This window comes from Lissotriton helveticus, chromosome 8, assembly GCF_964261635.1.
Source record: "Lissotriton helveticus chromosome 8, aLisHel1.1, whole genome shotgun sequence".
Classification (NCBI taxonomy): domain Eukaryota; kingdom Metazoa; phylum Chordata; class Amphibia; order Caudata; family Salamandridae; genus Lissotriton; species Lissotriton helveticus.
In genome coordinates, this window is record NC_136069.1 from 1,726,366,905 (window position 1) to 1,726,390,002 (window position 23,098).

A 23,098-nucleotide genomic window follows, 5' to 3' on the forward strand; every position below is an offset into this window, starting at 1 on the left:
AAGACAAAAACAATGCTGGTGACTAGAGGGTTGGCCGTAAGACCAAAATTGAGAATGGTGGGGTCTGTATTAGAATCCGTCACTGAATATAGATATCTGGGTGTTATAATAGATGCTAGGGGCACGGGTAAAAAACAGTGCTTTGCACTACAGAGAAGAAACAACTCATTAATCGCTGCATTTTCCAAACTTTAGAATAACTTAAAATGGCTTCCCCTTAACCAACTATTACAAATGATGTCAGTTAAACATGTGCCAACTCTTGCATATGGAGTAGAGACCTTAAGAGGTTGTGCTGACAACACCATAGATAAGCTAGAGACAGGGACCTACCGACGCCTGTTTAATCTTCCGCGACATTCTTCACCGGCACAAATCCGACTTGAGTTCGGACTTAAACGACAGAACCTAAATAGCTTAGGAGCTTATTTAAAATTCTGCCACAAAATTAGAAGGGATAATAATTCCTCGCTCATGACAGTGGTTTGGGAGGCAATATGCGATAATAAACATAAGCAGGCCCATGAATATTTCAAACTGGCGATCGATACGTTCAATGCGGAACAACTATGGGCCTTACCTCTTTCACAGGTGGCTTTTAATAAAATTATAAATGGGTGCAGCAAAAAATTGTAATCTTTATGGGATAAAGCAGTACTGGCAAAGAGATCCCGTGCATGGACAGTTATTGCTTCCTACGGTATGTTAAAACCCCAAAGATATTTAGGAGACTCAAATAGCCAAAGGGCAGAGCTGAAGCTGATGAATCTCCGATTTGGAAATAGCCAATTTCTTGGAGACGCCCCTATATGGAAATTGATGAGTAGTGAGAGGGTGTGTCGCCTCTGTTATTACAAGAGGGAAGACATTTGTCATATCATCTGTAGATGCCCTGCACTAATAGAGGAACGTAGGAGGCTGCTAAGATCGGACTTTAATAGTCAAATTATACGAACATGCCGACAAGCAGTCATAGCCAGTTTACAAGGAGAAAGCTTGCAATTCATGGGTAGACTTTTGAAGTTTATAGAAATAGTGGAGAAGAAATTTCTTAACTCTGGACAATGAGGATGGTTTTATTTATATTTGGTTTTATACATTGATGAAAAGTTTCTTTTGATAATGTATGAAATGTAAGAAGAATTGTATAATGTTGTTTTGATTCATTCAATGACGTGATAAGACCTGCTCAGCTCTGTACCTCAGTGTCTGTAGCTTGCAGTTTGGGTGTTTTAGGCCTTCACACAACTTCTTCACTCCAGCGTCTCGCAGCTCATTGAAACTCAGGTCGAGCTCTGTGAGAGATGTGTTTGTTTCCAGGGCAGAGGCGAGGTCTTCGCAGCATGAACCGGTGAGGGAGCAGTGATCCAACCTGCAGGAGAGAAGAGACACGGAGAGGAGTAAAGCAGAGCACAGACCGGGGCGTCACAACTTCAGTTTCATCTTCATTTCCTTCCTGTCCTTGACTTACTCCCCTCTAGGGATACACCCAGGGGTGGTTTCTTTATTAGCGCGTCAGGGCTCAATAGAAATAACAGCCATCACGTTACCACAAAGTAGTAAGGAATGTATAGTTATTGCCACATCAATCTTCATATGTAGATAGAAACTAGAGCGAAGCTCCGTGAGAAAAACGCCATTTGTGTGTTGAAAACTCTCCGCCTCCTGTGATGCGCCGTGCACGGCGTCTCGCGTGCATAAAGGACATTATTAGTCCCGTGCTTGCAGGTGTGAGTTTCATTAATGGGGAACTACTGCTCAGGATCCACAACACAGTCAGTACCCTTGTTATACTACTGAAAAGGGCCCACAACACAGTCAGTACCCTTGTTATACTCCTGGCCAGGGCCCACAACACAGTCAGTACCCTTGTTATACTACTGCCCAGGACCACAACACAGTCAGTACCCTTGTTATACTACTGCCCAGGGCCCACAACACAGTCAGTACCCTTGTTATACTACTGGCCAGGGCCCACAATACAGTCAGTACCCTTGTTATACTCCTGGCCAGGGCCCACAACACAGTCAGTACCCTTTTTATACTACAGCCCAGGGCCCACAACACAGTCAGTACCCTTGTTATACTACTGACCAGGGCCCACAACACAGTCAGTACCCTTGTTATACTCCTGGCCAGGGCCCACAACACAGTCAGTACCCTTGTTATACTACTGCCCAGGACCACAACACAGTCAGTACCCTTGTTATACTACTGGCCAGGGCCCACAACACAGTCAGTACCCTTGTTATACTACTGACCAGGGCCCACAACACAGTCGGTACCCTTGTTATACTCCTGGCCAGGGCCCACAACACAGTCAGTACCCTTGTTATACTACTGCCCAGGACCACAACACAGTCAGTACCCTTGTTATACTACTGGCCAGGGCCCACAACACAGTCAGTACCCTTGTTATACTACTGCCCAGGGCCCACAACACAGTCAGTACCCTTGTTATACTACTGCCCAGGACCACAACACAGTCAGTACCCTTGTTATACTACTGGCCAGGGCCCACAACACAGTCAGTACCCTTGTTACACTACAGCCCAGGACCCACAACACAGTCAGTACCCTTGTTATACTACTGCCCAGGACCCACAACACAGTCAGTACCCTTGTTATACTCCTAGCCAGGGCCCACAACACAGTCAGTACCCTTGTTGTACTCCTGGCCAGGGCCCACAACACAGTCAGTACCCTTGTTATACTACTGCCCAGGACCACAACACAGTCAGTACCCATGTTATACTACTGCCCAGGACCACAACACAGTCAGTACCCTTGTTATACTACTGGCCAGGGCCCACAACACAGTCAGTACCCTTGTTATACTACAGGCCAGGGCCCACAACACAGTCAGTACCCTTGTTATACTCCTGGCCAGGGCCCACAACACAGTCAGTACCCTTGTTATACTACTGGCCAGGGCCCACAGCACAGTCAGTACCCTTGTTATACTACTGGCCAGGGTCCACAGTACAGTCAGTACCCTTGTTATACTACTGGCCAGGGCCCACAGCACAGTCAGTACCCTTGATATACTACTGGCCAAGGCCCACAGCACAGTCAGTACCCTTGCTATACTACTGGCCAGGGCCCACAACACAGTCAGTACCCTTGTTATACTACTGCCCAGGGCCCACAACACAGTCAGTACCCTTGTTATACTACTGGCCAGGGCCCACAACACAGTCAGTACCCTTGTTATACTACTGCCCAGGACCCACGACACAGTCAGTACCCTTGTTATACTACTGGCCAGGGCCCACAGCACAGTCAGTACTCTTGCTATACTACTGGCCAGGGCCCATAACACAGTCAGTACCCTTGTTATACTATTGGCCAGGACCCACGACACAGTCAGTACACTTGTTATACTACTGGCCAGGGCCCACAACACAGTCAGTACACTTGTTATACTACTGGCCAGGGCCCACAACACAGTCAGTACCCTTGTTATACTACTGGCCAGGGCCCACAACACAGTCAGTACCCTTGTTATACTCCTGGCCAGGGCCCACAACACAGTCAGTACCCTTTTAATACTACAGCCCAGGGCCCACAACACAGTCAGTACCCTTGTTATACTACTGACCAGGGCCCACAACACAGTTAGTACCCTTGTTATACTCCTGGCCAGGGCCCACAACACAGTCAGTACCCTTGTTATACTACTGTCCAGGACCACAACACAGTCAGTACCCTTGTTATACTACTGGCCAGGGCCCACAACACAGTCAGTACCCTTGTTATACTATTGGCCAGGACCCACGACACAGTCAGTACCCTTGTTATACTCTTGGTCAGGGCCCACAACACAGTCAGTACCCTTGTTATACTACTGGCCAGGGCCCACAACACAGTCAGTACCCTTGTTATACTACTGCCCAGGACCCACAACACAGTCAGTACCCTTGTTATACTACTGCCCAGGACCCACAACACAGTCAGTACCCTTGTTATACTCCTAGCCAGGGCCCACAACACAGTCAGTACCCTTGTTATACTCCTGGCCAGGGCCCACAACACAGTCAGTACCCTTGTTATACTACTGCCCAGGACCACAACACAGTCAGTACCCTTGTTATACTACTGCCCAGGACCACAACACAGTCAGTACCCTTGTTATACTACTGGCCAGGGCCCACAACACAGACAGTACCCTTGTTATACTACAGGCCAGGGCCCACAACACAGTCAGTACCCTTGTTATACTCCTGGCCAGGGCCCACAACACAGTCAGTACCCTTGTTATACTACTGGCCAGGGCCCACAGCACAGTCAGTACCCTTGTTATACTACTGGCCAGGGCCCACAGTACAGTCAGTACCCTTGTTATACTACTGGCCAGGGCCCACAGCACAGTCAGTACCCTTGATATACTACTGGCCAGGGCCCACAGCACAGTCAGTACCCTTGCTATACTACTGGCCAGGGCCCACAACACAGTCAGTACCCTTGTTATACTACTGCCCAGGACCACAACACAGTCAGTACCCTTGTTATACTACTGGCCAGGACCCACGACACAGTCGGTACCCTTGTTATACTACTGGCCAGGGCCCACAGCACAGTCAGTACCCTTGCTATACTACTGGCCAGGGCCCATAACACAGTCAGTACCCTTGTTATACTATTGGCCAGGACCCACGACACAGTCAGTACACTTGTTATACTACTGGCCAGGGCCCACAACACAGTCAGTACACTTGTTATACTACTGGCCAGGGCCCACAACACAGTCAGTACCCTTGTTATACTACTGGCCAGGACCCACGACACAGTCAGTACCCTTGTTATACTACTGGCCAGGGCCCACAGCACAGTCAGTACCCTTGCTATACTACTGGCCAGGGCCCACAACACAGTCAGTACCCTTGTTATACTATTGGCCAGGACCCACGACACAGTCAGTACACTTGTTATACTACTGGCCATGACCCACAACACAGTCAGTACACTTGTTATACTACTGGCCAGGGCCCACAACACAGTCAGTACACTTGTTATACTACTGGCCAGGGCCCACAACACAGTCAGTACCCTTGTTATGCTACTGGCCAGGACCCACGACACAGTCAGTACACTTGTTATACTACTGGCCAGGGCCCACAACACAGTCAGTACCCTTGTTATACTACTGGCCAGGACCCACGACACAGTCAGTACCCTTGATATACTACTGGCCAGGACCCACAACACAGTCAGTACACTTGTTATACTACTGGCCAGGACCCACGACACAGTCAGTACCCTTGATATACTACTGGCCAGGACCCACGACACAGTCAGTACCCTTGCTATACTACTGGCCAGGGCCCACAACACAGTCAGTACCCTTGTTATACTATTGGCCAGGACCCACGACACAGTCAGTACCCTTGTTATACTCATGGTCAGGGCCCACAACACAGTCAGTACACTTGTTATACTACTGGCCAGGACCCACGACACAGTCAGTACACTTGTTATACTACTGACCAGGGCCCACAACACAGTCAGTACCCTTGTTATACTACGGCCCCTGACCCACAACACAGCCAGTACCCTTGATATACTACTGGCCAGGGCCCACAGCACAGTCAGTACCCTTGCTATACTACTGGCCAGGGCCCACAACACAGTCAGTACCCTTGTTATACTACTGCCCAGGACCACAACACAGTCAGTACCCTTGTTATACTACTGGCCAGGACCCACGACACAGTCGGTACCCTTGTTATACTACTGGCCAGGGCCCACAGCACAGTCAGTACCCTTGCTATACTACTGGCCAGGGCCCATAACACAGTCAGTACCCTTGTTATACTATTGGCCAGGACCCACGACACAGTCAGTACACTTGTTATACTACTGGCCAGGGCCCACAACACAGTCAGTACACTTGTTATACTACTGGCCAGGGCCCACAACACAGTCAGTTCCCTTGTTATACTACTGGCCAGGACCCACGACACAGTCAGTACACTTGTTATACTACTGGCCAGGGCCCACAGCACAGTCAGTACCCTTGCTATACTACTGGCCACGGCCCACGACACAGTCAGTACCCTTGTTATACTACTGGCTAGGGCCCACAACACAGTCAGTACCCTTGTTATACTACTGGCCAGGACCCACGACACAGTCAGTACACTTGTTATACTACTGGCCAGGACCCACGACACAGTCAGTACACTTGTTATACTACTGGCCAGGGCCCACAACACAGTCAGTACCCTTGTTATACTACTGGCCAGGACCCACGACACAGTCAGTACCCTTGTTATACTACTGGCCAGGGCCCACAGCACAGTCAGTACCCTTGCTATACTACTGGCCAGGGCCCACAACACAGTCAGTACCCTTGTTATACTACTGGCCAGGACCCACGACACAGTCAGTACCCTTGATATACTACTGGCCAGGACCCACAACACAGTCAGTACACTTGTTATACTACTGGCCAGGACCCACGACACAGTCAGTACCCTTGATATACTACTGGCCAGGACCCACGACACAGTCAGTACCCTTGCTATACTACTGGCCAGGGCCCACAACACAGTCAGTACCCTTGTTATACTATTGGCCAGGACCCACGACACAGTCAGTACCCTTGTTATACTCTTGGTCAGGGCCCACAACACAGTCAGTACACTTGTTATACTACTGGCCAGGACCCACGACACAGTCAGTACACTTGTTATACTACTGACCAGGGCCCACAACACAGTCAGTACCCTTGTTATACTACGGCCCCTGACCCACAACACAGCCAGTACCCTTGTTATACTACTGGCCAGGGCCCACAACACAGTCAGTACCCTTGTTATACTGATAGAGCAAGAATTCGCATCGCGACTTGCTCGAGTCAAGAACCTCGAATCTTTTATAATCCTATAATCCAATTTGTTCGTTTTACAAATTTTACGTATTTTTGAATATGCGTGTGTATCGTAGTGATGCTTGCCTATGTGTTTCATTAATATGAACAACCCTTGTATATAATAATGGCCGCTGCTTGAATTTTGCTTCTGCGCATGTGTTAGACACACTCACGTGATGTGACGTAGTTGCAGTTCTGGAGGGAAAGGGTGCGCATGCGTAATAGCCATAAAATGGCTGTCATTGTAATAACGTGGTGAAGCTTGCACCGCTGCTCTTGTGTTATTGTCTTTTGCACTTACCCTTAATTGCATAGTATATTTTTATAAGTAAGAAATATAAAGTAGTTATTCATGATATATGGTACATTCATTCATTTCTATGTTTTAATTTGTTTTCGCTTACTTTTCATGTATCGCGGGAAATGGGGGTCTGAATGTACCAAGAGCCATCTTGAGGGTCCCTTCCGCGCATGCTCGCGCAGCCAGAGAGAGATGTAGCCTTGAGCAGTGGAACTCAGCCAGCTGGCAGCCACAGTCAAGATGCTCCTGAGAAAATGACCTGCGACCCAGCAGGACGGAGTTGGCTGTACCCAAGTTGAAACATTTGTTAATATTTCATTGTATTCCAAAGATTTGTCTCATGAGAACCCCAATCTTGTTAGGCGGTACCCTAGAATGTAAATTAGGTCTTAGAAAAGTCTGTTCTGATTGGTGTGTTAACCCATCCTACCTTAGAACCAATCGAAATTGGGGATTCTGACACTTTGTAACATTGGGGGGTGGTGCACTGACCCGAAAACAGTATAACTAGCCTAGGTTCACCTAGGGAATTTGTCCGACTTGTCTGAATTAGCTGACCTGTCACTGACCCAACGCACTCAATAGGTGACCGAATTTACAGAGCGCTGCGGAGCACTCTGTCCGAATTTGACCATAGACTCAAAGGTTTTACTAAACCTTAAGTGCTGGCGGAGCACTTTGCTGGAAAGTTCGCTAACCCAATCGGGGTTCTGACCGGTAGCTGCAGAGAGGGTGGAGCGCAGGCGTTGCTTCCGAACTGTGGGTGCTGGTCGTGTCCTGGTGGTTCTGTCCTGATCCTAATCTGGGTTTCCTGTCCTGTCCTGGGGTGTCCATTCTGCACCTGCTGTCCCATTGATGACTGTCCTTCCTTGGGGTATTTCCTGTCCTTAACTGACCCGTGGCCAGGGTTGGTCTTCACACCAGTCTAGGTAAATATCTCACTGAAACTCTAAACTGCACCTTTCTATTTTTCTGTCTTTGCTTCAATAAAGACATACCTTTGCATACGATAATTTTCCATGCTATCCGCAACCATTGCATATCATAAAGTCAGTTGCATTTAATTTCATAGCGTGTTCCTATGTTACCCTACCTTTTAGAAATCATTTTCTCCATTGCCGTTTGCAATCTTCTGATGTGGTCTATAATTTTCTCTTATAAAACTGACTAAAGTAATTTTCTAGATTTATAGCGTGTTCCCTTTATCATTCCTTCCTATCAATGTATAGGATCACTGAGTTTACTCCAACTTTAAGTATTTCCCAATAGTGTAACTCTAGTACTTGCATAAGTTTGCCCATTTATAGATGTCCATTCTTGAATTACATTTTTTTACTCTACTTAGCATGTTCCCTGTTCACTATTATTTAGAAAAACCCAAATGATTGCCCTTACATTGTTCCTTTATGGTTCTATGATTTTTGTTATCTTGATTATCGACTGCCTTTTAACTGTAAGCCTAATGCTCTTAGAAGACGAATTCTAGATAAAAATCTTAAAACTTCCCAGTTGTCCGTGGTCATTTTATGAAATATCAAGGTTTATAAAGTTGGGTTTGTATTTTGCCTGCCTTTCTTTACAGCTAGCTCCCTGATTTACCGTGTCATTAGGTACCCGTAACGGTGGATGGTAAGTCGGGTACACTTGAAACAATCGAAAGGACTCATGGTTATTGGTAGTAGATTGTAAGGTCACCTGATTAATGTAGATGGAGAATTAAAGTATATGGGCCCGAAACCAAGTGGTGAAATTATTGGTCGGGTGACCTGCGATCTCTATCAATACTACTGGCCAGGACCCACAGCACAGTCAGTACCCTTGTTATACTACTGCCCAGGGCCCACAACACAGTCATTACCCTTGTAATACTACTGGCCAGGACCCACAGCACAGTCAGTACCCTTGTGGGACGAGGTGTTTATTCACAAAATAAAATAGTATATTGAAAAATAGACCAACATCTCATATTGGGTACTTTTCAGGTGTTCATATTTTGGAGTGCGGACATAAGATAAGGGATAGACGGCACAAGTGTGAATTTGCCAGGATGGGGTGAGTAATCCCTCTTTAGATATGTAATTAGATTACAAAAGCACTCCTCGTTGTCAATGTTTAACTCGTAATGTTGGCTCCTGGGTAAGTATTCATTTATCTCCACTAGGTCTCACCCTATAGTGGTGCTTTCCGTAGCTCGGCTGTGCTGATAAACTTCTGACCCCAAATTGCTAATTTGGGGTCAAGGGCTGATTGCTCTTCACCTGCCGGTGGGTTCTGTTTTCATACAATCACCCGACCTCGGGATTGTTATGGAATTACTATGAAATGTTGTTTTGTTGGAAGTTAACATTTTCCACCAAAGTTCCAGTCACGGATATTGTTTCTCTTGCCTGTCTTGATGCTTGTACACGTCACTTGAGACGCTGATATTTGGTAATAAACACAGTATTTGTCTTTTTAATGTGTATTCCTGCCCGATCTACACGCAGGCATCTGTGGGGCTGTCAGAGAAGTGTGTTCATCCAGGGTGGAGACAGACACGTCTCCACTGGGGTCAAGCTGTGGTCGGCCTGCTTTCAAATTCAGCGTTCAGCCATAATGTTGGCGGTAAGAACTCCTCGTCACAACAGAGTATGCTCATCGCCAACATTTAAATCAGGCCTAAGTCTATGAGTCTGACTCAGATAATCCGTTTCTGGGTTTGTGATTCATTCAGCAAAGGGTGAACTTATCTCCAGAGACAAAAAGTTCAGATTATAAAGAAAGATCCGATCAGTTTTGAGAAACAACAAATTCTCTCTTAAAATGTTACCCATGATAGTGGGTTTGCTGCCTCCATCTATTTAGGCCATGTTTCCTCCCCCTCTTCACTCCCATCTGTTCAGCGCTTCAAGGCGCTACATTTGAGACAGACCCTCTCGTTCTCAGCTTTAATTTCAGTGTCGGAAGATGCGAGCGAGGTTTGTTCTTCCGAGTGGAGGCTTCTAATGGAAGACGTATCATTGGCCCGGTTCCTGATATCTCGTTACAGTTAAATACAAGTGAGTGAGGCCGGGAGGCTCGAGGTGGACAGGTCGTAACGGGAGGAAGTTGTTCTTGAGAAGAGACTCGACGCAAATGACCCCGTCAGAGCTTTCAGCAGGTTCCTTCGACACAAAAATAATATCCCTCCTCCTTTGACTGTGATCCTCAGAATGTAAGTGCGACCCTGGCTCGTGGTTACCTGTGTCCGGGTCTGGTGGCGCAGTGGACTGATGCATCCACTGCAGGGGCCTATACATCTGGTTTTCAGCGCCTTGAGACCCTTGGGTGATACGTGCGCTTTACAAATACCCATGTGATGTGATGTGATGACCCTTCCAGGAGGTGCGGGTGCAAACTGTTCCCACCTGCTGCTGAGATTCAAGTGCAACATTCAGGATGGAAACCATGTGAGGTAGCTCAGTCGGTAATGCACATGTCCGAGTTCTTTGGGTAACCTGCAGCCATTCATTTCAATGCTGTGTGTTTTCAGTGGCCCTGCAGCCGTGGGAGGGGCCCAACAGGCAGAGGAGTGTGGACAAGGAATTATTCCCAGCGCTTCCTCTGATGCCTGGGTGCTCTTGCGCACATCTGTCCCCCCTACGGGCTCTGCGATGCACTTCTACAGAAAAGAAGCATCAGCTTCTCAGCTGCAATGAGGGGCCACGAGCAGCCGAGGGTCCAGGGAGGGGGTCTCCCCGTCACCCTGCACCCTCCATCAGAGATGCACAGAACTGCCTGAGGGGGGGGGGTGTTAGATTACAGTGCAGTGGGCAGGGTGCAGTGTGACTGCCGTGTGAAGTGGGGCAGGGAGGCTTCTGGAATGAGGATGGAGGGCAGGAGAGCAGTGCGGGGGCAGTGCTGCAGATGCAGGGGGGAGGGGTGGCAGACAGCAGGAGTTGTAGTGTTCAGGGGGTGTCCTCTGATGTAGGTCAGCTGTGCTGACAGGGTGCTGAGAGAGACTGCGGATGCAGTGTTGGCGGGAGGACAGTGGTGGCGCTGTGCTGCGGATGCAGTGTTGGCGGGAGGACAGTGGTGGCGCTGTGCTGTGGGTGCAGTGTTGGCGGGAGGACAGTGGTGGCACTGTGCTGTAGATGCAGTGTTGGAAGGAGGACAGTGGTGGCGCTGTGCTGTGGATGCAGTGTTGGCGGGAGGACAGTGGTGGTGCTGTGCTGTGGATGCAGTGTTGGCAGGAGGACAGTGGTGGCGCTGTGCTGTGGATGCAGTGTTGGCAGGAGGACAGTGGTGGTGCTGTGCTGTGGATGCAGTGTTGGCAGGAGGACAGTGGTGGACCTCTGCTGTGGATGCAGTGTTGGCAGGAGGACAGTGGTGGCGCTGTGCTGCGGATGCAGTGTTGGCGGGAGGACAGTGGTGGTGCTGTGCTGTGGATGCAGTGTTGGCGGGAGGACAGTGGTGGCGCTGTGCTGCGGATGCAGTGTTGGCGGGAGGACAGTGGTGGTGCTGTGCTGTGGATGCAGTTTTGGGGGGAGGACAGTGGTGGCGCTGTGCTGCGGATGCAGTGTTGGCGGGAGGACAGTGCTGGACCTGTGCTGCGGATGCAGTGCTGGCAGGACAGGAGGACAGTGCTGGTGGTGTACTGTGGATACAGTGTTGGCAGGAGGACAGTGCTGGCGCTGTGCTGTGGATGCAGTGGTGGCGGGAGGACAGTGGTGGACCTGTGCTGTGGGTGCAGTGTTGGTGGGACGACAGTGGTGGCGCTGTGCTGTGGATGCAGTGTTGGTAGGAGGACAGTGGTGGTGCTGTGCTGTGGATGCAGTGTTGGCAGGAGGACAGTGGTGGTGCTGTGCTGTGGATGCAGTGTTGGCAGGAGGAGAGTGGTGGACCTCTGCTGTGGATGCAGTGTTGGCAGGAGGACAGTGGTGGCGCTGTGCTGCGGATGCAGTGTTGGCGGGAGGACAGTGGTGGCGCTGTGCTGCGGATGCAGTGTTGGCGGGAGGACAGTGCTGGACCTGTGCTGCGGATGCAGTGCTGGCAGGACAGGAGGACAGTGCTGGTGGTGTACTGTGGATACAGTGTTGGCAGGAGGACAGTGGTGGCGCTGAGCTGCGGATTCAGTGCTGGTAGGACAGGAGGACAGTGGTGGTGGTGTACTGTGGATACAGTGTTGGCGGGAGGACAGTGGTGGCGCTGTGCTGCGGATGCAGTGCTGGTAGGACAGGAGGACAGTGGTGGTGGTGTACTGTGGATACAGTGTTGGCGGGAGGACAGTGGTGGTGCTGTGCTATGGATGCAGTGTTGGCAGGAGGACAGTGGTGGACATGTGCTGCGGATGCTCACTACCTGGAGGCTGTCGGTTGATGTGTGGACGCCAAGTGGAGATTCTTGAACAATTGCGATTTGTAAAATTTGACTGTGGCGGACGACTGCGTCCCAAGAAACAGAATATCCATTTTTGAGAACTGCGGATTAGCTCTCAAAATTGACATGAGAACATCTCTAAATACGAAAAGACACTGGCACAACTTGTCATACGTCCAAGACTAGTGCAGCGCAAACTGACCGGCATAGACGGCATTTCTTTTGTAAACTGGAGCGACTGTGGGCAGAATATCACAAGCTCCCACGGAATAGAATTACACTGCCCTGACGAGAATCCAGCAATCCATTAAACTGGATTCGAAACGCGTCGGCATTCTCTCTTTTCTCACTGGCCAGTTGGCCATTGTTTATTGATGCTAAAATGAGCAATGTTCCTGACATTTAATTGAAAACATAAGATTCAGGACCTGGGAGTGTAATTTGTTGGAAATATTATCCTTGTCTCTCTCTTGTTTTTGAAAAAGTTTTTCTTGCACGTATGGTTAAATCATCCATGTTATTCAACTGTTTTCGTGGTGAAATGTATTCACGATATATGTTTTTTGTCATTTTATGTTAAAATGTCATTTATTTGTTTTTTCACTGTATATATACACAAATTGTTTTCTGAAAGTGTGTATGGCTATGACATGAAGTTGATAGCAAGTTTTGGTCTGCTTTTTTGAATATCTTTTCTATGAATTGATTACTAATTGAAAAACATAAAGTGTTGTTTGGGTAAACTAATAAACTATTGTTTACTCGTACATGAATTTGTGAGTACCCTAATTAGCTCGGAGGCATAGGCAAATATTTGTAATTTATATTTGTGAGGCCCTGCCTACCCTCCTTCCTGCTGGGCCCAGCCACCCCTGTTTCTTTTGCGGATGCAGTGCTGGCAGGAGAACAGTGGTGGCACTGTGCTGCGGATGCAGTGCTGGCAGGACAGGAGGACAGTGCTGGTGGTGTACTGTGGATACAGTGTTGGCAGGAGGACAGTGGTGGTGCTGTGCTGCTGATGCAGTGTTGGCAGGAGGACAGTGGTGGCGCTGTGCTGCTGATGCAGTGTTGGCAGGAGGACAGTGGTGGCGCTGTGCTGCGGATGCAGGGGGCAGGAGGACAGTGGTGGCGCTGTGCTGCGGATGCAGGGGGCAGGAGGACAGTGGTGGCGCTGTGCTACGGATGCAGGGAGCAGTGGCTCACATGGGGGGCATTGCTGGCTGCCCGGTGAACGGTAGCATGAACTTATCGCGCCTCTGTAGGACATCTTGCTCTCCAAGGAAGAGGTGTGGCGCAGCGGCTAGGGTGCCTGACTCCGGACTACGGGGTTCACGGTTCGATCCCCGGCGCCGGCTGCAGGTCAGCCCAGCACCGTGTGACTCTGGGCAATAGCTCGCTTAATCTTCCCGAGGGCCCCCAGCGCGGTACACCTCTCCAGAGGTAGCTGTGCGCTTTACAAATACTGGTATTTCAGTTCATTTCATTTCCCAGGAGCTGTGAAATGGCGCAGGATGTGACCGTGGACAGATATCGCGCTCGTTTGGTGAAAGTTTGCACAGTGTCCCATCCCCCCGCATGCACAGGTGTCTCCTAAGAGATAAAAAATATCTGTTAGTGACGTATGCCGTGTCCATGAAATACAAGCAACACACTGGCGTTCCATCGCTGACCAGATATCGCCTCTGGAAATATCGTGATACAAAAATATTGAATGGAATATTGATATATAAAATATTGTGACATGAATATCGATGTAAACAATATCCTATACTTATAATGGTGAATACAAAAATATCAGGAACAAATATTGTTGGCATTTATATCACTGTATACAATATCCTCTACGGACAGACTCCTCACTATGGACAGACTCCCACCTACAGACAGACCCTCGTTATGGACAGACTCCTCTCTACGGACAGACCCCTTTCTATGCTGAGACTCCTCTCTATGGACGAACCACTCTCTATGGAAGGACTGAAGACTCTGTCCGTAGACAGCAGTCTGTCCATAGTGTATATGGTGTCGACGATGTTTCGATCCCTATGCTAAGATGAGGGGATCATCCTCAGGACATTGTAATTCATACCTGTGTTAAATTTCCTTATCTACTTCAAGCCCAGATAGAAATTTAAAACATATCACATAGACAATACATCAACATGGATTGACAATTGGGGAAAAAGGAGGAAGAAAAATGGGGAGAAAAGAGGTATAAAAATTATATAAACATAATGTACATAATTAAGACAGGCATGTGTGACCAGTGAGTATCATAATACCAATCCATGTGACAGGATGCCCTAATATCAACATTTTTTACAATACATGTGGAATAAATTACATTACAAGAGGGTTGGACGAATTTCTCCGTGGAGGAACGATATGGTATGAGGGACATTTCAGCAGGTGTGGGAAGGCCCGTTTAAATAGATTCACACATGGCACGCACCTGAGAAGATTGCCCGTTGGTGCTACCGGACCTGCGCTGCTATGATGCGATAAATCGTAGCCAAGGCCAGTACCTTAGGAATTATATATGGCCAAAGAACTGTGAAAAATCTAAAAAGTGCGGGCGCGGGTGAAATTAACAATGCCGAAAAGTATCAAGGAGAGCGGTGCAACAAGGCGGATCATGGCGCTTACCTACGAAAATGCCGGAGTGACAATAGTCGTATGTGGAGATAGCCGGTTAAGTTTAAAAAAAAACATTTATTCTGCAAGTGAAAGAGGCATATAGGGGCAGATTTACAAGCCCCTTGCGCCTCTTTAACGCCGCCGTTGCGTCACTTTTGTGACATAACAGCGGCGCAAAAGATGCGCCTTGGTGCGGGGTATTTACAACGTGACGCATCCGGGAGATGCGTCACGTTGTAAAGCGGGGGGGTGTTCCGGAGCAGGAACACCTCCTAAAAGTGGCTGAGTGAAATCTACAAGATTTCACTCAGTCACTTTGGGGCCCATGCTGCGTCAAAACCCTGCGCCTGATTGACGCAGCATTAACAAGATAGGGCACCCTAGAGCATTGCGTCGCGATGCAACTCCAGCAATACGTCACTTTTCGGCACAGTTGCGTGACGCATCTGTGCCAGTTTTGCCCCATGGTGCCCCGCATAGTAAATGCGGCGCATCCATGGTGGCGGAGGCATGGTGCACAATAAGTGGCGCATCCCTGCTGATATGCAGGGATGCGACACTTATTGTAAATATGCCCCATAGTGATTAAGACGCTACATGGAACATCGTGCAAGCAGCAGTGGCTGGTGCTGTCCTTACCGTCATACAACGGCGCGCTGCGTTCTCGATGCAGGTTTGCGATGAGAATCCGGTAGCTGGGGAGGGGGAATTAGAGTTAGGGAATGGAATGGAATGGGACCGTACTGAGGCATGCGTTTTGGTGTCCTACGTGCCGCTTACCTTAGAATCTGTAAACTCTTGTTAAGGTGGCAGAATTTAGCCTAAGGAGAGAGAAACAAGGGGGAATGAGGAGCCGGTACGGCCGTCATAATTCATAAACTAGGGCAGATGGAAACAACCACTACTCTTACCGTGTGGTTGATGAGCAGTGGGCCTAGAATGGGATCCAAGCCGACAGTCGAGACGATGCTCAGAGTGACTGTACGCGGCTTGGAACTGAAACTCCATTAAGTTTGGGACGATCATGTGACAGTGACCATGTGACCGGGTGAAGGTCACTAGCTTTTAGGCTAGGAGAAGTGAGCTAATGAGTCGGCCATTTTAGAAGGGTGCGAAGTGAAGGTCTCATGCTTCTGCATAGGAAGAGGTAAACTAATGAGGTGGCCATTTTGGAAGGTGTTGTTTAAGGCATGAATAAGTCCAACAAATTAGTGAGTCATCCAACCACTACCAATAAAACAATGAAATTACATACATATACCCTCCATAGGAAATAGCAGGAACAACAGTCTTGTGCTACTTGGTGAAAATGGCATTAATACTCATCTGTCACCTATAGCCCACTCACACTCAGTGGCCCCTTCCCCGGGTGGTTTAACATCCACAACGACGAAACCTGCCACCAAAGTAAGTCGTATGATAAAGAACAAAACTAGGCCTATTGGTACACGAGGTAAAATCAAGTCAACTAGAGCTAAAAAACAAAAATCTCACCTCAAGGTTAAACATCTTATCTCAGCTAAAGACATCTGGTCTACCTTTAGACTGGCCAAATCTGTCCCCGACACAGTGTCCTCATGCCCTTTTATAAGCAGTCAAGACCCAGACCTGATATTGAGTAAAGAGCCGATACTACCCATAAATATGCCTACACATACCACAGTTAGGGCTGATCACACAACAATAAATACAAAATCTCTCTTGAGTGACCTTGAAAGCTTAATCAAGTCCCTCCTGTTACCCATCAGCGAGAGAGTCCTTAACATTGAGAACGCTCTAGGGAAGTTTGAAAGGGCCCAAAATGATGCAACATCTACCTTGCTTAAAACATTGACGGTACCAAAATCAATTTCTACCTTTACACCAGCCAGTAACTCCCTCGCTTCGACTAGTAATAATAATCTCAGGGCAAAGAAAGCTATAGCTACCTCTACCTCTGCTAATAAGCGAAATTTGCCAATATGTCAGGAAAAGACTCTTCCTACCATCCTAGTGACAACTCAAGATAGAGGTATTAACCTACCACATCCAGTGGCTGCCATCACAAGTAGCCCTCAAATTCCACCCGACGATGAGATAGAAGATTGTGAATGGGCTGCTGAAAGCTCCCCGATTAAAATAGTAACTACTCAGGTAGAACAAACAAGACAAATCACAAATCTCAAACAGGGTACACCTATAAAACAAACGGGTGCTACCCTGTCAAAACCGGTGGTAGCTAAAAGACCACTTCACGTAAATCTCCCGCCTGAATCCAGCCCGTACACCATTGTAATGATTGGAGTACCTAAATTAGTGGGGGATAGGGTAGAATCTCACGGGGAATTAAAAAACAAGGTGGGCCATTGGCTTGCAACCCATAGACCGATCCCCAAACATATTAACGGCCACATTGCACACGTGAGAAGAGTAGATTGGGTGGGAAACAGATTTAAATCGACCGAGGGTGACTGCATTGTGGTAACCTTTGGGGATAGTCGTGCTGCCAGCTTTGTAAGCAGCTGGAAAAGTGGTGTGACAAATAGCTTGATTCGTACCATGGCCTTAAGCTACTTTTACTTAAATAACCTTGGTCATCACCCAACACAAGTACAGTCAACTTATGGACAGGAGGGGTTGCTTGAGCCAATAGTTGATAACCAACCCAGGGCTTATACACGGCCTATTGGTCCACATACCCGAACAAACTTCATCGACTATAGGCAGGAACACCCATGGCTGAGTAGGCCAAATAGCCATCATAGTAGACACCAAGAGAGAAGTGAGTTTTCTACTCGCCCTCAACAGCAGCTTTATTCTCACTCCTATTATCCAGTCACACAATACGGGGTCCCCATCTCAAATAGATTTGATGCTCTTTATGAAACTGATTACCTAGATGAGATTGATTGACAAACCGTACACCCAGCTCCCCATTCTTCTTCTACTGAGCCCTCAACTAAGGAAGCTCCCCCCTATAGAGTATCAAGCATTAGATTGGAGTGCACACATGTCTCCACTCGAGAGGCTAGTGAAGCATAGTACAATCTCATGAAAACACACTGATTGTGAATGGGTGTAGTCATTCATGTCCCCCAATTCAAACCCAATGTATAGCGCCCAGTGGAGTAAAAAACCTTTTAACCACTAGTAATGAAACGCAAGTACACTTAACAATGGGTCATGGGGTTCAAGCAATTTCCTCATTCACAAACAAGGCTCAGATAGCAGGCTTGGGCCTCTTTGAACAACGTTCCTTACATCTCTTATCCTGGAATATAGCCGGTCTGGCCGTTAAGGTTAACGATCCAGCCTGGTTAGCCTATGTAAAAAATTACACAATCTTATGCTTTCAAGAAACCTGGTTAGTAGAGGAAAATGTACACATTGAGGGCTTTCAAAGTTTCTTCTTACCTGCTGCCCCGTCAAATAGCGGAAGATCTAAAGGGGGCCTGGCAACTTATATTAGCCTTGCACTTAGCTGCCAGGTCTCAAACAGAGCATTGGACAACAGACACATTCAAACCTTAGTGCTCAGGAGTGGTAAAAAGGCACTGACCCGTATCAATTTCTATAATGCAGCGTCATCAAACAAGGAGTGTAACATTCTTAATCTACAAAATCTAAAAAATCTTTACAAGCCACATCTTTCTTTCAAGTGACCTTGTTGATTTAGCCACTGACTTTGAAATTCAAACAAGTATCTTCAGTGACCATAATCCTCTGTCGATCAGGATCGGAGGCGGCCTTTTCGATCTTAGAAAGCCTCGTCCTGATCATGGCGTCCTAAAATCTATCAATGGAAACCGTCGTCTGAAGTGGTCAAAGGTTAACAGTGATTCCTTGTACAGCTCAATCAACACTAGTTGTGGTAACAATTTAGACCTTTGTGTCTCTCCTTCTACCTTGCCGGAAGCGACTTTGATTGCCTTTGCTGCTGTTGTTGATAAAATTGGCCAATTGCTAACTGTACCAACAAAGGGTCACCATGAACACCAACCAGGGTGGTTTGATCAAGCTTGCTCAAAAGCCGGACGAAATCTTAAAAAAGCACTCAAGGCCACCCCAAGAGACCCTGTCCTTATAAAGTCTCTGAGATTTAATTACAAGACAGTCCTGGCAGCTGGGAAAAAAGAAGTAAAAGCTGGTATTTGGGAAACCCTATGTGACCCTGCAATTTTGGGCAACAGTTCCAAGTTTTGGAGTATCATAAACAAACCTATGTTTGATGATCCCATTAACCCTATGGCTGGGACTAACATACCCGAGGAAGAGTGGATATCACACTATAGCACAATTTTTAAAAGCGATAAACCACAAGCAGACTTTGTTTTTAAATCTATTGATGAAAATGTGTTGTGTTTTACAGTGGGGGAGGTAGTAAAGGGGATCCAAGGACTATCTTGTAATAAAGCACCTGGCCCTGATGGTATACCACCCGATCTGTTTAAATCAAATACCCTTTTATGGGCACCAGTTATCACTGCAGTTGTAAACGCCGGAATTCTGGCTGGTTGCCCAAAAGCTTGGGGGACTTCAACCATCGTCCCTGTTTTCAAGAAGGGCAATCGAGGCAGTGTTACATGCTATAGACCCATATCCCTGATTAATTCAGTTGCAAAGGTGGTGGGGGGCATCATCCTAAATAGATTAACAGCTTGGGCCAATGAAAATAATATACTGTCATCAATACAATACGGGTTCAGACCAGGCCACTCCACGATAACCCAATGTCTGAATCTATATTTAATAAACAGTAAATACACCCTAGCAAGAAAAGGGACGATCCATATGGCCTTTATGGATTTATCGTCCGCCTTTGACTGTGTAGACAGAGGCAGGCTTTGGGAGGTCCTGCTAAAAATGGGAGTGGAACAAAACCTGGTCAACTTCCTTGTTGACCTCCACTCGGACACAAGAGCAAATGTCCGCTACACCCATGACATGAAGGTAACAAGGGATTTTAGTATAAATCGAGGCGTCAGACAAGGGTGCATCCTCGCCCCCTTTCTTTTTAATCTTTATATCAATGAGTTGGAGGAGCACTTATTAAAAACCGGTACAGACTATCCTTATATTGGCAAGAAGGGCATACCTGTCCTATTATATGCGGACGACGCCGTTTTAATATCCAGAACGGCGCTCGGTCTTCAAATCTTGTTAGACTCTTTTAATAATTTTATGAACTCCCGTGGCCTGAGCATCAATAACTCGAAATCTTTTACAATGATGACAGGTGTAACTTCCCAAAAAATATACCCTCACTTTGTAAATGGGGATAAAATACCGACCACTAAGACCTTTCCGTATCTTGGTGTCCTTTTTGATCATAAATTAACGTGGGCACCAGCAATACAAAAGAAAAAGGGGGAGGTAGTGCGGGCCAATGCAGCAATACTGGACTTCTCCAAAAAAATGGGTAATAGTCCGGTGGCGGCTGTTTTGAAGTTATATCAAACCAAAAGCACTGCAATCGCATGTTATGGAAGTGAAATATGGGGATCAGAATCACTAGGTGCCCTTGAAGTTACTGAGAATAACTTTCTAAAACAGGTTTTACGGCTACCTAGGGGCACAGCCAACTTCCCAGTACATGAGGAACTTGGTATTCCATATCTAAGTGATAAGTTGGCTATGAATCCTCTGCTATGCTGGCTAAATAGCTGGCTAAACACAGCCATACCCCTTACCAGAAATATCCTTCAAGAGGCACTAGAGTGGGACGGCAGACTCAAGATCCCATGGCTAAAATATGTAAGTAGATGGCCGACCAGATCTATTTCTATCCCCTGAGACAATAACTAAAACTGATGTAACCTTTGTTAGGAATACTTTTATGTTGTCCAGGTGCATGGCGCGGGAGGGAAATGAGTACAAGAAAATTAGTGTGAGACAGTATGCTCTAACCAAAACTTGTTTACACATGGAATCTTACCTGGCTTGGCCTCTGTCCGGGTATGACCGTTTTTTACTAACAAGGTTCCGTTTTAACATGTTCCATCTCTTACTAGCTGTACCAAGTGGAGCACATAGAGGACAAGTGTTGCCAGCTTGATTTGGCACACTTTTTATTTTTCTGTCAGTTTTATACACTCCCCCGTAATCTGTTTTTAAAACCGTTACTCAAACAGTTGAACTTTGTACAATTCAGACCCGCACTCTGTCACCTCCAAATGCTTAACAGTGAATGTACTATGTTTGTATGTAGTTTTTTAAAACTTGCAGTTAAACATAGAAAAAGCATGGAAGGGTAACCAATTTTGCTGCTGAATGTACTCTTATTCCCACTGTATTTTTTATCTTTTTTAACCATATTACCGTTTTTTATACTTGTGACTGTCTGCTGCAATATCACTCTTCCTATTTCTATTTTATTGTATGGATAAATGTTTATGAAATGTACTTTTATGATTGTTATGTGCAAACAATCGAATAAAGATAATATCTATCTATCTATCTACATACATATAGAGTTATACAGGACTATGATGGTGTAGCAGTGCCATATTCAATTAATCCAGAAGACATTGCATGGTCATCGCAAAGAAGTCCAACCTTCGAGACGGTCGAGACCATTGTGGTTGCTTTTAGTCTTAAGTATCCATTTGAGCTCTTCCTTGTTCATGAGTCTGTTGAGATCTCCGCCCCTTGGTGGGACTTTTATTGCGTCAATGATTGTCCATTGTAGATCCATTTCGGTATGATCTTTTCGATGAAAACGGTCCACAAGAGGCGCATTAGGTGTTTTACATCCAATCCTGCCGTAGTGCCTGACGCTGGGTGGGACTTCCGTTTTTGGAGGGAAGTCCAACCTGCCGCCGAGCTGTGATTGGCTAAGGGTCCTGCTCTGGCCGGAGGAATAAGCAGCCTGCCGAGAGATGGCCTCTCGCGGCCCGGGGCTCCGGTGAGTTATGGAGAGCCCCGGGGCCGCCACCAAGGAAGAGAGAAGCGCTGCCGCTCCTGGAGGGAGCAAGGTGCCAGGTCCGAGCGGCCCCGTCTGACAGTGGGCCGCTCCAACGTTCGTTCCCCATAGTTTTAGAGCCGCGAAGGCTCCACCGATGGCCCCTGTGTTCCTTTGGGCATCGGGGCACATTGCCGGTGCCCTGCCCCCCCCCCGTCCCCCAGTGGTGCTAGCTTAATTTCGGGGTGTCTAAGAGGGTAGAGCGGCCCCAGGTTGCAGCGGGCCGCCCCCCCCCTCCCCCAGGGGGCAGCATTGTTTCTCAAGCCCACGAGGCTCAAAGGGGGCAGTATATTTCTAGAGCCCACGAGGCTCCACGCACACGGGGGCATTTGTTTTTGCTCCCACGTTGTCCCACAGTCATTTTTGTATGTAGAGCCTGAGAGGCTCCAAGGGACACAGTTGTTCATTTCTTTCGAGCCCACGGGCTGCATCAGTTGGCGCAGTTTTGCCCCAGGGCCCCTATTTGTTTTTAGAGCCTAGAGGCTTCCAAACCTGTGGAGCAGTTCTGTCCTAAGGGCCAGTGAGGGCCCCGGTCACAGTTTGCTTCACAGCGGCCCAGCAAGTAGTGGGCTGCTGCGCCGTTTAGGTTTTCTTTCTAGGGACATGTACTTTGGACTCAGGAGTGAGTCGCCCTCCTTCGCCCCTACTTTTGCCTTCCACAGCTGCACAGCACTTAGTGCCAGCTGCAGCGTTTAGGCCCTGTTCTTGTACCTCAGCTGCCCAGCAAGTAGTGGGCAGCCGCTACGTTTAGGTGCAGTGGTGGAACATGGACCCTATTATGATTCATGTGCTAATGCTTTCGGTGTTAGGAAATGTACTGTGTGTAGTATGTTTTGTGCACCCTGTGTTCTGATACCTCTAGATATGGTTTATGCTTAGGTGGTTGTTTTATCTAGTATGGGTTATACTAGTGAGTTCATGGTTCCCTGCGTGACATATGCCTGAGGTGGTTAGGATTACGTAGGTGGTACTTACCTTTTACCAGTGGTTGCTGGTTGTGTGCTACATT

The 23,098-nt window shown here is 47.5% G+C and overlaps 1 protein-coding gene across 1 annotated transcript in view; it reads right to left on the reverse strand.

The window, feature by feature from the left end:
• Positions 1 to 23,098, reverse strand: part of LOC144774155 (NACHT, LRR and PYD domains-containing protein 12-like) — a 721,917-nt gene that overhangs the window by 36,744 nt on the left and 662,075 nt on the right. The window contains exon 8 of the mRNA XM_078659171.1: positions 1,202 to 1,372. Within this exon, the coding sequence (XP_078515297.1) occupies positions 1,202 to 1,372 (171 nt within the window). The remainder of the gene's footprint in view (positions 1 to 1,201; positions 1,373 to 23,098) is intronic.